A 15,753-nucleotide genomic window follows, 5' to 3' on the forward strand; every position below is an offset into this window, starting at 1 on the left:
TACGAGCGAAGGTTTCCCCAAAATGCTATAAATATATGTTTATATAGCACAAACTTAATTAAACTTATAAAACACACAGAAATAAACTAACACCTTCATTTAAAAGCTATAAGGTAATAAAGATTACTTTTTTGCAAAAAATATTTTATTACTCATGCAATGTCAGGCATTCAGCTAGTATGTAATATGTGCTAGCAATATACAGTCAAACATGGATAACTCGAACTTCAAGGGACCGAGCAAAAGTGTTCGAATTATCAGAGCGTTCAAGTTATCAGAGCACTGTCACAAGTCCATATATTTACTTATTTATTAGTAGATACATGTACATATACAAACTATAATATAAATCAAAAGCACAAATGGCTTGTTTCAAATTAAATGCTTCTAATGTAAAGTTTAAAACGTTTTCATGAAAAAGTATAGAGATTTTTCTATCACTCGAGATTGGTTTGTTGTTTGAGGTGATGTTATTGCCAGGACGTTTTTCAGATTGACATTGGCAAAACTTGATCGTTGTTGAAATGCTCAAAAGACATTTTTTTCTTTTGGTGTTTTACCCACGATCAATTTTGCCGTTTCTTCTTGAAGTTTATGCAGATTACCTTACTTTACCTGGGATTCGTTAAGAGCAACACTCCAAGGCAGTTCAATTAGAAGTTTTACGAGGTTTTACGGTACATTCTATATCACTCACGCTTTTTTAATAGATACTTATTGAATGTACACACGTATTCTGTGTTTAGGTCAAACGATGAATAGTTTTTTTGTAGCTCAGACAACGTATACGTTTAATTACACCAATTTTAAGACGTTTTAAACATTCAACATTCCGACGTTGATTCAACACGGAATCAACGTCGGAAAACTATTCATCACGGGCTAGCCGGGTCACGCACTCAAGGATTTTCGCCACGCACATACAAAACAACATGCGATTTTTGTTTTGTATGTGCGTGGCGAAAATCCTTGCGCGCGTGACCCGGCTAGCCCGTGCTATTCATCGTATCGCAGTATAAATCAATTTTCACCAAACTTTTAGAAAAGTCGTTGACAAAAATATTTTGCCGATGGTGGTAATAACGACGCTTATGAATTACGAAAAGATGAAGTTTACCTCTATGGCTTTGAATAAAGTGATTTTCTAAAGCGATAACAACCGTTTTGGTAGCCGTTGGGCAAAAAAACAGTTCGAATTAACAGTGTTGAGTTCGAGTTATCTATAGCAATTTATCATTACGTGGGAACGGACCAAAGGAAATGTTCGAATTAACCATGTGTTCGAGCTATCCGTGGATGAGTTATCCATGTTTGACTGTATGTATTAAGAACAGTAAACAATCAGCAGTAAGTATTCTACAATAATAACTGACCAAAAGCTTGGTGGCGAGCTCATTTACAGTTTCTGTCTCCTCCATGTAGTCTTCTGGATCAGGCTGGTAGTAGGAGCGGAAGAACACCTGTGAGAAGCAGTCAGATTAGTGTCATGCAGTTTATCAATCAATTCAGTCAGATGAGTGTCATGTAGTTTACCATTCAATTCAGTCAAATGAGTATTATGCAGTTAACCATTCAATTCAGTCAGATGAGTATCATGCAGTTTACCATTCAATTCAGTCAGATGAGTGTCATGTAGTTTACCATTCAATTCAGTCAGATGAGTGTCATGCAGTTTACTATTCAATTCAGTCAGATGAGTGTCATGTAGTTTACCATTCAATTCAGTCAGATGAGTGTCATGCAGTTTACTATTCAATTCAGTCAGATGAATGTCATGCAGTTTACCATTCAATTCAGTCAGATGAGTATCATGTAGTTTACCATTCAATTCAGTCAGATGAGTGTCATGTAGTTTACCATTCAATTCAGTCAGATGAGTGTCATGTAGTTTACCATTCAATTCAGTCAAATGAGTGTCATGCAGTTTACCATTCAATTCAGTCAGATGAGTGTTATGCAGTTTACCATTCATTTCAGTCAGATTACTGTCATGTAGTTTACCATTCAATTCAGTCAGATGAGTGTCATGTAGTTTACCATTCAATTCAGTCAGATGAGTGTTATGCAGTTTACCATTCATTTCAGTCAGATTACTGTCATGTAGTTTACCATTCAATTCAGTCAGATGAGTGTCATGTAGTTTACCATTCAATTCAGTCAGATGAGTATCATGTAGTTTACCATTCAATTCAGTCAGATGAGTGTCATGTAGTTTACCATTCAATTCAGTCAGATGAGTGTCATGCAGTTTACTATTCAATTCAGTCAGATGAATGTCATGTAGTTTACCATTCAATTCAGTCAGATGAGTATCATGTAGTTTACCATTCAATTCAGTCAGATGAGTGTCATGTAGTTTACCATTCAATTCAGTCAGATGAGTGTCATGTAGTTTACCATTCAATTCAGTCAAATGAGTGTCATGCAGTTTACCATTCAATTCAGTCAGATGAGTGTTATGCAGTTTACCATTCATTTCAGTCAGATTACTGTCATGTAGTTTACCATTCAATTCAGTCAGATGAGTATCATGTAGTTTACCATTCAATTCAGTCAGATGAGTATCATGTAGTTTACCATTCAATTCAGTCAGATGAGTGTCATGTAGTTTACCATTCAATTCAGTCAGATGAGTGTCATGTAGTTTACCATTCAATTCAGTCAAATGAGTGTCATGCAGTTTACCACTAAATTTAGATATTTCAAGTATGAGTTGATTGGATCTTGTCGTAAATTAAAGACAGGAAATCAAAAAGAGTAGTAATTCATAAATCTGTTTTTATTCAACTTCTTATCAAATTTTATGACTAAACTTAAAACTTTTGGTATATAGATTCACACCTCATCAAAAAGCTAAAATCGAAGTCGCTTTTACTAGTAAATGAAGCTTAAGTGAAATGTAATGATTTATCCAAAAGGCATTGCTTTTTGACAATCTCAGAGAGCAACTTTTGCCTTTGTTGGTAACAATACAATTAAAACACATTGACAAGTAATTCTCAATGATAAATGTTTGCAAGCTGAACTATGTACATACTTGGAGAGCTGGTAAGACTGCTTCAAAGTAGTAATGCAAAGATCCATGCATATCGTGTACATGGGAAGTAGAAGAATTTTCGCTGCAATACAGGAAATAGAGACACACTTGGCCAGGCGCTGAACTAACTTGGCTAGCTGATTCTTTCTTGTAACGAACACTTTATATCTACATAACTACCAATATATAGCTATTGATGTATATAGCCTATTAAGATATAAGAAGCTACTTGATATAAGAAGCTACTAGATATAAGAAGCTACTTGATATAAAGAAGCTACTGGTATATAGCTACTGATATATAGCTCTAATAAATAGCTTCTGATATATAGCAACTGATGTATAGCTACTGATGTATAGCTACTGATATATAGCTCTAATAAATAGCTACTGATATATAGCTACTGATGTATTGCTACTGATATATAGCTACTGATATATAGCTCTAATAAATAGCTACTGATATATAGCTACTGATGTATTGCTACTGATATATAGCTATAGATGTATAGCTACTGATATATAGTTACTGATGTATAGCTACTGATGTATAGCTTCTGATATATAGCTACTGATGTATAGCTACTGATGTATAGCTACTGATTTATAGCTACTGATGTATAGCTACTGATATATAGCTACTGATGTATAGCTACTGATATATAGTTACTGATGTATAGCTACTGATATATAGCTCTAATAAATAGCTACTGATGTATAGCTACTGATATATAGCTACTTGCATATAGCTACTGGTATATAGCTACTAATAAATAGCTACTGATATATAACTACTGATATATAGCTGCTCATATATAGCTTCTGATATACACATAGCTATTGATGTATAGCTCACTGGTGTATACTGTATTTACTGGCATACATGACATGCAACTGAGAAGGTGAAGACGGCAGTATTAGGTTCAAAGTTATTGATTTGTTTGGAAAATGATACTTCTACTAATTCTGTTAAGAGTTTTACTGCTTCTTAATTCTTTTTGTGAAAAGTTTTAGCTACTCAAGTTACTTTTTCCACAATCAACCTAAATCGCAAGTCTTTTTTTAATAGAGAAAAATCAGTAGAATATTTGAAGCGTTCTCATTATGAAGTAAAGCATGCCATTACCCATGAAGACCGTTATAGCAAATGTTTGCTTTTAGGAAATAGTTGTAAAAGACAGATGATACTCAAAACAAGAGATAAATGACGCCATGAGACTTGATACAAACAAAATTAGTTTAAGATAAATGAATGTCATATACCTAACACTAGAGCTATCAAGGAAGGTTGTAAACAAGGTGATATCTTAACATATATAGCGGTAGAAGGTGTTTAGGCAACATATAAAGCAGGATGTTACACCAAATTAGAGGAAGAGATGAGCGCTATAAAAAGAATAAATATTTTGCAGCATTAGCAAGCAGTAAAATGTTATAAAGCATAGTTTCTTGTAATAACTAATTCAAAAATTAGCTCCAAGGGATTTTAAATTGTGCCGCCAACTTCCTTTAAAAAGTAGCACCAAATTATAACCAATATGTCCAATACTAAGCCTTACATCTTTGGAACTATTGGTGGAAGCTTCACTCTAAAAGAATACATTAATGCGAATGAAATGGCTAAATAGGGACCAAGTCATATGGGCGAACAAGTCCAAAATGGAAAGCATTAGAAACACTCTGCAACCTCATGGGGACTAATAAGAGATTAAGATATTTATAAACGTTTGAGAGGTGTGGGATAACTCTGAAAAAGAAATATTGTAAACAAAGAAGCATGTAATCACTAAGCAAACAAACGGACATAAACAAGCCAATCATTGGATTACAAACTCAAAGGAGTCATAGGCTGGCGAAATGCCAAAAACTCATGAACAGCATTAGTCTCGGTTTTATCTGAATCAAAATCATTCCAAAACGGCTGCAAATTTGGAGAGGATCTAAACGTTGCAGCGCTTATGTAAGTCAATTTTTTGTAATTCTTTTTTAGCACTAAATGGGTTTTTATTATTTAAATTTAGATAGTATTTTACATGCTGAGATGCTGCCATCTCACAAAGCAGGTTTCTGTTCAGATAGAAACAAAGCCAGACGCCTGAACAAAAGTAGGCCATTCATTGAAGTGAGGTACAGCACAAGATCCAAAATTTCCACTGGAAGTAAAAAACCTTAATACGTTAGATGACTGTAATTTACCTATTAGGATGTGTGAGCTCTATTACAAAAGTTTCACCAGCCACGACAGCTGTTTTCGGAGCTACAAACTCGGTCTTTGGACCAACAAACTCTGTCTTTGGGCCTACGAATTCCCTCTTTGCCTTTTCAATTGGCTTGACACGCTCTGCTGCAGCTTGCAGTTTCTTCACTATAGAACTTTGACTAAAGCAAATGATTTTAAAAGTTGCCATATATGAATAGGCAGAAGACAACCCTACAAACTTTAAACCATTAAACAAGGCAGTTAACTCTAGACTGCACTATAAATTATTAAATTTAAAACCGTGCTATTGACACAAAGTAATTTATACTAAAAATGCTACTATATTTCAAAAACATAACAAATATCTTGTTTTCATAAATCTTTTTTGCACAACATAAATATTTAAATCGTATTATATTCTGAATGCATGGCAGACATGTCTAAGTGTTAGCAGACAACTCTAGATGCTACCATATATATAATTAATTTCCTCAAATTTCTAGCAAATTGTCGCTGAAAATAATAAACAGCAATGGATATTTAAATTGCAATAAGTACAATATTTTTTGTAAAGAGATGTTGGTTTTAAATTTCAATAGAGAAGCAGCTACTTAGCAACAAACAGGCTAAACAATGCTGATAATGACAATTCTATGGCTTATGAATGAGAGTAACACGACGTTGAGTAGTTGCTCTGATAACAATACTTTTAGAACTAAAACAAAAGATTTTATTGAAACTGTTAAAAATTCACGGTGCAATATCTTCCAACAAACAAATGTGGTAGCTCAAAAAAGATTTCAAATTTTTGTCTAAATATGGTCAATTTGAAACGTTCGAAGAATAAATACATATCTGCTAGAAAATTTTGATTAAAAACTGCTGTGAAAACTAATTTTAGATTCATGTATTTTTTGATCTTTTCTCACATGACAGACTAAAATTTTGCACAATGTAGTTTTGTCCTTTATAGTTTTTATGCTTGCTACAAATTTGTGTTTGCATGTCAGCAGTTAAATATGTATGTTAATAAAGAAATAACCTTCTATCACATCACAGAAAAAATAGAAGAGAGAAATGAATTAGGCTGTTTATTAAGCCCTATACACCAATGCCTACCATCTATAACAGAGCATAGACAATTGTGCGGTAGAAAAATGAGAGTGTTACAGAGAACAATAACCAGAAATTATGAATGTGAAATTAGAAATTGCCTCACTTTACAGACAGTTCCAGTCCTTACACAAATCATCCTTGATAACTTTAAGCAATCTCAGTGATAACACAAGCATAAAGTCACCAACAGATACAAATAATACACAGATTCAGCATACATGAAGGTAGGTTGGAGGTACCATGCCACACTGTAACTTTGGTATAAATGTTACAAACTCACTTCCCACCTGATAACCAAATAGATTAAAGAGGAACAATGATCGTTTATTCTTTACTAGTCGAATGCTCGGCGCTGCACGGGTATTAAAAGCAGCTTATAAACAGTGGCAGGTAATGTAGTTGCCTGCCAATTGCCATTAGTCTGGCACATTGACAATGACTAATTTGAGTAAGCTAGTGTATGTATTGCTAAACTTACTAATAAGAGCCGTGAGAGCAAGCTTTAGTGATGCTGCGTAACACAGAGTGCTATGCGTATTTTAGCTGAGATAATGACTCATATCGCCTAATGAATCCATTGTATCTCACGTAACTTTATTGGCTAGTTTATTGCTGGGGAACGGGAGGTTCCACGATCAATTCCAGCACGAAGCAGATCTTTCATTCCTAGATTATAATAGCTATAGCTGGACAGACCAAACGCTGGACTTTGAGATGTATATATATATATAGAGATTGACAAATATGGTTTTTATGGTACCACATACTTTATCCCGAACTCCTTCGCAATACTATTAGATTACCAACTTTTAAAATAATTTTCTTCAACTCACACAATCATTTGTGATTTCTGTCTTTTCATTTTTTGATTTTGGCATCAGTTTGTTGATGATTACTAATTCCATTGAAAGTTATACATACATTAAGTTTTTAATAAATTAAAATTATACTAAATTACTGATAACTAATACCAATCATTATGTAGAAATTTTTTGAAATTTCTCAATTGAATCAAACAAAATTTTAATATTTACTTTTAAGCTAAATACAAGGAATAGTAGTTAAGTTTTCATAATAACAGCTCAGGATCAAAGGTGTATTAAAAGTACAGTAGTACAGTAATGCATTGAATAGCAATACAAGAAAAACAATATATTGACATACTGGGAAGTTGAATAAATTAAAGGAGGTTAAAACCTCATACTATCATTCATTTTATTTTTATGTTTACAATTGAGTTAAACAGATACAAACTAAAATGGTTCATGCAAAAAAATTGTTAGTTACGTTGTATTTATTACCAATGTAAAAGTGTGGCACAGTATCTACAAGTATGCATGAGACGTGTTCAGTAATAATCAAGGATACTAAAGTTCTGCTATAGAGTACAGCAAGTTTGAGTTGATATGAGCTGATTGGGTAAACCTCAGCAGACGCAGTAGCCTCAATTACTACCAACTACAGTGATGTGTAAAAGTACGGAGCTGCCCTATAATTTGTTCAGTTTTCATTCACTTGAATTATATGACTCAATAAGCTCAATATAATCAACCTAATTAAATATAACAAAGATATATATATATATAGTTTTAATCTTAAAAATGTAACCTTTTCTGTGGTGTTGTTGTATTGCTAGCGAGTTAAAATTTTAATTACATACTATACTCACTGATATCAGCTCAGTGTTCATAAAACATTAGCAAAAGTTAATTAGTAGTAATTGGTGTTAATTAATGTTAATTTTTCTTTGAACGCCAAAGGGTTAAATTTTTTTAATTTTCTTAAATCTTTTACATTTCTACTTACCTAGCTGCATAAAATCCGCGATTTCTAGCAGTTTAAGCATTCATTTTTCAAAACAGCAATTACTAAAAGATCTTTAAATTTAACCCTACTTAGCAATGTAACAGCCAGAGTATAGTTTGTATAAACTAGTAAATAAGAAGAGATAGAGAAGATTCTGAACCCTAAAATAATACCAAGTTACTGTATTCTTGTCCTTTTTAAGACAAACTACAACTGGTTATATAAATATTTATGAAATACTAGACTGTTATAGGTGGCTCCATACTTTAGCACAGTATCTTATAGTTACCCAGGAAACTTGAAGGTGTCCTTGTTGATATTTAATCTTCCTAGCATTATACTGTGTAGAAACAAGACATATGATGTGCAAGGAGGCTCACACAAAAGGTCACAGAAAGACAGCTCCCGTAGGAGATATTAGCGATACACTCTGCTTATACTCATTGCAGTTAGCACTCTATGTTCAAGAAAAGACTGTTATCACACAAAGAACATGTTCATAACGTTAAGGCCAAACTTTCTACAGAGATAATAAGAGGTGATGAGAAAATTTGAGAGATAGACTTACGCCATGATGTCAGGTGGTTGCTTGAGAAGCTGCTTAGATGTTTCTGGGTTGGCCTTGACATACTCATTAATTTTGGCTAAGTCTTTCACTGTAAACTGTAGGAACTTCCACATCAGTCTAAAAAATCATTCAATGTCAATATATTTAAGCAGTTAAACTGTATCAAGAGTTACAATAAATGTCATCAAGTTTCAATATATTTCAGCAGTTAAACTGTAGGAAAAGTCACATTAAATGTCATCAAGTGTCAACATATTTCATCAGTTAAACTGTATCAAGAGTCACAATAAATGTCATCAAGTGTCAATATATTTCAGCAGTTAAACTGTAGGAATAGTCACATTATATGTCATCAAGTGTCAATATATTTCAGCAGTTGGACTGTATTAAGAGTCACATTATATGTCATCAAGTTTCAATATATTTCAGCAGTTAAACTGTAGGAAGAATAACATTATATGTCATCAAGTTTCAAAATATTGCAGCAGTTAAGCTGTAGTAAGAGTCACATTAAATGTCACCAAGTGTCAATATATTTAAGCAGTTGGACTGTATTAAGAGTCACATTATATGTCATCAAGTGTCAATATATTTAAGCAGTTGGACTGTATTAAGAGTCACATTATATGTCATCAAGTGTCAATATATTTCAGCAGTTGGACTGTATTAAGAGTCGCATTAAAAAGCAGTTGTTTCAGTGATGGATGTGTTCAAAGAAACCTGTCTCATAAACAGGACAATAATAACATGTATGTTTTACATTTATATATTTAGCACATCAAATAAAAGGTTTGACAGTTTGTTACAAAAGTTGAAGAGCACACTTACGTGTCATGAGGGAGGTCACCAGCGCCACTCTCTATGATACCTCCAGCAGTGTTCATGTAAACCCACAGCATGTACCGCAGGAAAGGTTTCTTTACAGCATTGGACAGTGAGTTGTCAGTCATGATCTCAAGAAGTTCTGGAAGGCTAAATATTGTTTGGCAAATAGATTCGATGAACCTGTTTTCTCCCTGTAGCATAAAAACATTTTTGATTACAGTAAGCCAAATTGCATGAACAGTATATAGAGCTCAGATCAACCTAGTAATTTCATCTCCGGTGGAGAGAGCTAAAACTGAGCAATGTCTCAATCAGAAACAACTAATTTTGAAATTGAGTGAGATGACAAGCACCTTTATTTTCTAAAGGCTGTACGTAATTAGTAGATTGTTTCACTCAACTAAGATAAGCATTACCTCTGCGCAGGTTGACAGAAGGTCGACCATAGACAGCATGTATCTCAATTCCTTTACTTTAGACTTAGTGTGTAGAAGCTCAAGCCTTTCCGACTGAGGAAGCTCAAGTGGCCCAGCAACCTCAGATCTGTGCTGCATGAAGTACTTCATGACATAGCCTGAGGAAACCAGCATGAAATCATTAATTTAACAACAAACCTGGTTATAAGCAAACAATAGATATTAATGAGAAGATACAGTTAAAGATGGTAGAAGTACAAAACGCCTGGATAGTAAATGGTGGCCATGTTTCTAGTTTCATGCTCAAACTGTGACATCACAAAATGATTTTAGATTTTCTATGTGACGTGCCAAGTACAAAACATGACATGTATTAGATGAGTGCTTGCTGGTGCTTGCTGAGCAGATCAATTTTTATTAATCTATTTCTCTTTGCTAGAAAATCTTTTCCTCATGCAAATTTACGAGAATGGCAAATTATGCTAATCAGCAAAGCTGCTCGACTTCTCACCTTGGTTTCTCTTGAGCGGCAAGTTTAGCTCTTCGACCTTGACAATGGCATTTAGCAAATCAAGGAACTGAGGCGCTTCCGCTTTGTGCTCAGAAGTGAGTTGCATGATTGTCTGAATCTGGTAAGAAAGCACCTTCATGCAGGTTACCTTGTTTCCTGTGAAGATCTACAAGTAGAAGATAATGATAGATTTTCAAGATAGAAAGGAAAGGTTCAAAAAGCTTTAGTAACTCTACACTCTAAATAGTAAAGCACCTTTTATATAATACTACGTAGTATTAAACACGGTGCTGTTCAAGATTCTTTTTTCATTTTGCATGCAAATTATTTCATGACAAAAATCCATGAATGCTTTCATTGAGAATAATTCTCCTTAATACATGCCGAGGCGGATTATTAAGTTTTTAAGCAGATAAATCTTGGCACATTTATAAGGAAAATGCAAGTTCTAAGACTGCAAAGTGAGCCAGGCATTGCTTGAAGTTGTCCTACTTTTACACATTAAATAAGCCATAGTGAGTCTGCTCTTGTATCTCTTCCTTCATGCAAGACTCTTTTTATAATAAAGATTATTCTACATAGTTGAAAGGTGGTTGATTAGCTCTGTTGGAAGCGCGTCGGTTAATGAGTTCTAGCCCCAACTCAAGCAATCTTTTACAAAGCAGTTTAGTTCCTGCATATATCATTTTTTCAATGTGGTGGAATACAAAATCAAAGTTTCAGAATATACCGGTAGTGTATGTAACATGCTGCTTATCTAGATGTCACAATGAAAAGTTAGAGATAAACATAAAAGCTTAATTTAAGTGTTCGGTTAGCTGTTAGCTGCTGTTATACAAGTCGCACATACCTCAAGCACCGCCTCAGCCATATCAGCCTCTGCTCCTTTGACTCGTAAGAGGAAATCGAGTTGATCGAACAAACGACTTTGCACTACAGGATTTCCTCTTGAGATGCTCTTGAGAAGTCTGAAACTAGACTGAAGGGTTGTTTTCATACCCTGGTACTGTTCAGCCAGTTTGACATCATACTCTTTGCCAAGGATGTCAAATATATCAGAGAGAAGATCTGCAGAAAATTTTCCCAAAATGTCACTGATATTGAATTATTGAAGTACAAGTTAATTTTAGCCAATAAAGTTCAAAGTATTATGCAGTAGGTAAATAAACGCTATCTAAAAGGTTACTAAAAACTAGTCCTACTGTTTCAAACTGTCTGTCTATCACTGTATTTCTATAATTCGAATGGGTTTGGAGTTGCCCGCTGCCGACGAATTCGCACGCTATCTTTCTAATGATTCGGAGTTGCGCTATATATACATTTCCAAGCTTTGTGATGTATATTTCTAAACAAAACTTGTTAAAGTGGACTCGCTTTCATGTAAAAGTCACTTTTTTATTCATGTGTAGTCAAATACCAGTTCTAAAAAGTAACTATCTCATCATCATTGTATGAGCAAGCCATCCTGGGCATTTAAGTAGTAATGTAATAAGTAGTAATGTAAAGGCAAAAAGTCATAGCAGAGACCTGCGTGGTTGCTTGCTGAAGTGTGCTGAAGCCTTTTTACCTCCACCAAGAAGAGCTTAGCCGAGCATTACAGATTCAGATCCATCAGCAGTAAACATTTTTATGATATCAAATAGTACTGCCACAGCGAATGCCTTAACATAAATTCAGTAAAGCGAAATTCAGTGAAGCAATATGGCGTTGAATGCGATCAGATTTTACTGCTTCTATGATTCAAACTAGAAGCAACTCCAGACCTATATGGAGCATGGAAACATGCCGGTTTATCACATTATTGCTTGTATATTTCCACTCATACTGAAAATTAAAAACTGAGCTGTTTATCGATGATCAGCAGTGCCAACATTAGATAGAAATTTTTGTAGAGCAATCTATCAATAGCCCAGCAGCAAAAATAAGAAACAAAAGTGTATTTACACCAGCCAAAAATTAGACTTTCTTATACTGATAGACAGTAATTATTTAATACTCGGTGCTCTGCCACAACTGAACAGCTTACATGGCACTCTTAGTAGTGCTTTTACTGCCTCACTTGTGATAGGTAAGAGATAGTAATGTCCTGTTACTTCAAAGCAGTAATGCAGAGAACCATGCATATCGTGTACACAAGTACGTAGTAGAGGTCTCGCTGCGGCACCATTAGCCATTAAAATTTTAAAATCATGTAACATGCGAGCTATTCGAATGCTCAATTCGTATCGGATTTGGACTTTTAAATTAATTTAACTTGTGAATTATCCGTGGTTAAAAACTGTGACTCACTCGATCGTTGGCTATTAAAACTGCTGAACAACATTCCACTTTTTGATATTCACTAGTAATCCCGATCAGAAAACAACAAGTGTTCTACTCACCGCAATGCTTATTCCAATGCGTTCATTTGTGATTTCTCCAATTTTTAATGTAGTCTGACTAGCTCTTTATGTTTATTTGCAAAATATTAGTGATCTTATATACAGTGCACTATATAATCTAATATAATCTAATCTATACAGTAAATAACATATAACCTAATAGCTATATTGGGTAAATCGACAAACCAACTGCTATTTATATGGTAGGCAGTATGGCAAAGCAAATTTTATTGTAATAAAGTAATATATATATGTAGCCTATATATATATTTTTAAATATATATATTTTGTGTATACATATTTATATACAATTTATATACATATATACTGTATTTTTAATTTTAATTTTATATATATATATACAATACATATATAATAATATATAATAAAAATATAACATATATGCATGCATATATGTAGTTGCATATAATTTATATTAGATATATCATATATGATATATGTTTTATATATACCTATATACATGTAAAATCAGTTTCCAAATAATACAATCATAAATTAGTACAATTATTATACAGCGTGAAAAAGTGGCTCCAAAAAAGAACAGCGTAGTTAAACTCAAAACACGTTGCAAACTAGAAACATAGCTAAACCCGAAGCATACCACCTTTTTACAATCATCATAGACTAGTATCTGATACCACAACTAACACTTAGTAAAACAAAGCAGTTGTTATGAAAACTTTACTACTAACTGAGGCTAGGCATAGACCATAGGCTTGTTACACAATTGTGGCCAGAATAGAACATTAATTGAAATAACAGCGGTCTAATACAAATCGCTATACCTGAAAATTTAAATGACAACAGATAGACAAATTTTCACTAAAACTATTAAAATGAAAATGGAAAACTCACTGAAGTTGTAAAGAATTCGCTGATTCATCGGGTGTGGTTCTTCGGGCTCATTCTCCAGATGGCAGAATGCTGTCAGCTGATCTATGATGCCAGCAAGTTCTGCTCCTGTTTCATTGCTAAGTTTTGACTTGCCCATTCTCTACATAAGGAAACATGTAAATAAAAATGTTTAGATACATGAGTAAGTAGTGTGCAGTGCAGTGCAGTACCGAGTGTGGTACCGAGTGCGATACCGAGTGTGATACCGAGTGCGATACCGAGTGCGATACCGAGTGTGATACCGAGTGCTATACCGAGTGTGGTACCGAGTGTGATACCGAGTGCGATACCGAGTGTGGTACCGAGTGTGGTACCGAGTGCTATACCGAGTATGATACCGAGTGTGATACCGAGTGTGGTACCGAGTGTGATACCGAGTGTGGTACCGAGTGTGATACCGAGTGTGGTACCGAGTGTGGTACCGAGTGTGATACCGAGTGTGATACCGAGTGTGATACCGAGTGTGGTACCGAGTGTGATACCGAGTGTGGTACCGAGTGTGATACCGAGTGTGATACCGAGTGTGGTACCGAGTGTGATACCGAGTGTGATACCGAGTGTGATACCGAGTGTGATACCGAGTGTGGTACTGAGTGTGATACCGAGTGTGATACCGAGTGTGGTACCGAGTGTGATACCGAGTGCTATACTGAGTGTGATACCGAGTCATGAGGAAATAACGATAATAAAGATACAAGAATTATCATCATTAGTGCCAACAAATCAGCAGGTTCTCAGAGCATTCTCAATAAAACACTCAACTGCAATATTTTACATTAAATATTTCAATAATAACCTTTTCTAGATTACTAAATATGTTCATTCCCAATTTAACATGTAAATAAAATGCAAAAAAACTGTAAATCTACATCTGTTGGAACTTCCTTACTCATCCACAAAATCTTGGTACAGAAAAGTTAAGTCTCTACATTCGTGCTCTGTCTAAAAACCAGTGTAGCAATTTGCATTGAAAATCTATACAAGTGCTGGGAGTTGTCTGATTGGATAGAAAAAAAATCGTGGGCAACACCAGGCTTAATACTACTACTATCTGAAAGAGTCTCGGGCAACACCAGGCTTAATACTACTACTATCTGAAAGAGTCTCGGGCAACATCAGGCTTAATACTACTACTATCTGAAAGAGTCTCGGGCAACACCAGGCTTAATACTACTACTATCTGAAAGAGTCTCGGGCAACATCAGGCTTAATACTACTACTATCTGAAAGAGTCTCGGGCAACACCAGGCTTAGTGCTACTACTATCTAAAGGAGTGGTGAAAACTAAATTAGAAGTAAGCAAATTAAATTAATAAAGTAACCAATAAAAATATTTTAATTATTACTTTCTTTACCATAAAGAAAGACATTTGGAAGTGTGGCCCTCGTCAACTAATAAGCTCAAATTTAGTGTTGGTGGCAGTATAACTAATAACTAATGTTATTTATAAAAGTTTAAACTAACTTAGAATGTATATTTTTTGTTATTTTTATACTTTTTGCATTTAACTTTTGATTTTAACTCGCCTTTTTACTTAAGCTTACAAAACTATATGACATATAGTCCATATGACCTCTAAGATTTTTCAAATATGTGTAACATACATGTATGTATGCAGTTTTCATTCACACAGTTTTATCATATGAAGTTATTGTGAAGGCATATGAAGTTATTTCCAACATGCGACATTTAAAAAAGCCAGTGAAAATGTCAAGTGAAAACATTAAAAAGCAAAATGTATACATTGTGTTAATTTAAACCATGTTTTGTGCAAGTTAGATTAAATTTCTAATTCAAAATCATATCAACAAGAGAAAGCGACTCCAATTGCTGCAAACAAATGAGCTGCTTCAAGCATATAATGACATGAGTATGTCACAGGCAGCGTCAAACATGACCTGACAGAAGGGTTGTAATAGCATGTTTATGAATAAATAACATAATAACAATATACCAGATATCATAACACGATAACAA

At 34.3% G+C, this 15,753-nt stretch overlaps 1 protein-coding gene across 1 annotated transcript in view; it reads right to left on the reverse strand.

Annotated features, from left to right (window-relative positions):
* LOC137406297 (inositol 1,4,5-trisphosphate-gated calcium channel ITPR3-like) overlaps positions 1 to 15,753 on the reverse strand; it is a 134,780-nt gene that overhangs the window by 34,169 nt on the left and 84,858 nt on the right. Inside the window, 10 exon segments of the mRNA XM_068092849.1 lie at positions 1,374 to 1,460; positions 3,038 to 3,119; positions 4,597 to 4,626; positions 5,234 to 5,416; positions 8,728 to 8,844; positions 9,556 to 9,743; positions 9,969 to 10,126; positions 10,480 to 10,645; positions 11,330 to 11,547; positions 13,737 to 13,875. Of these exon segments, the coding sequence (XP_067948950.1) occupies positions 1,374 to 1,460; positions 3,038 to 3,119; positions 4,597 to 4,626; positions 5,234 to 5,416; positions 8,728 to 8,844; positions 9,556 to 9,743; positions 9,969 to 10,126; positions 10,480 to 10,645; positions 11,330 to 11,547; positions 13,737 to 13,875 (1,368 nt within the window).

This window comes from Watersipora subatra, chromosome 10 (assembly GCF_963576615.1).
Source record: "Watersipora subatra chromosome 10, tzWatSuba1.1, whole genome shotgun sequence".
Lineage (NCBI taxonomy): Eukaryota > Metazoa > Bryozoa > Gymnolaemata > Cheilostomatida > Watersiporidae > Watersipora > Watersipora subatra.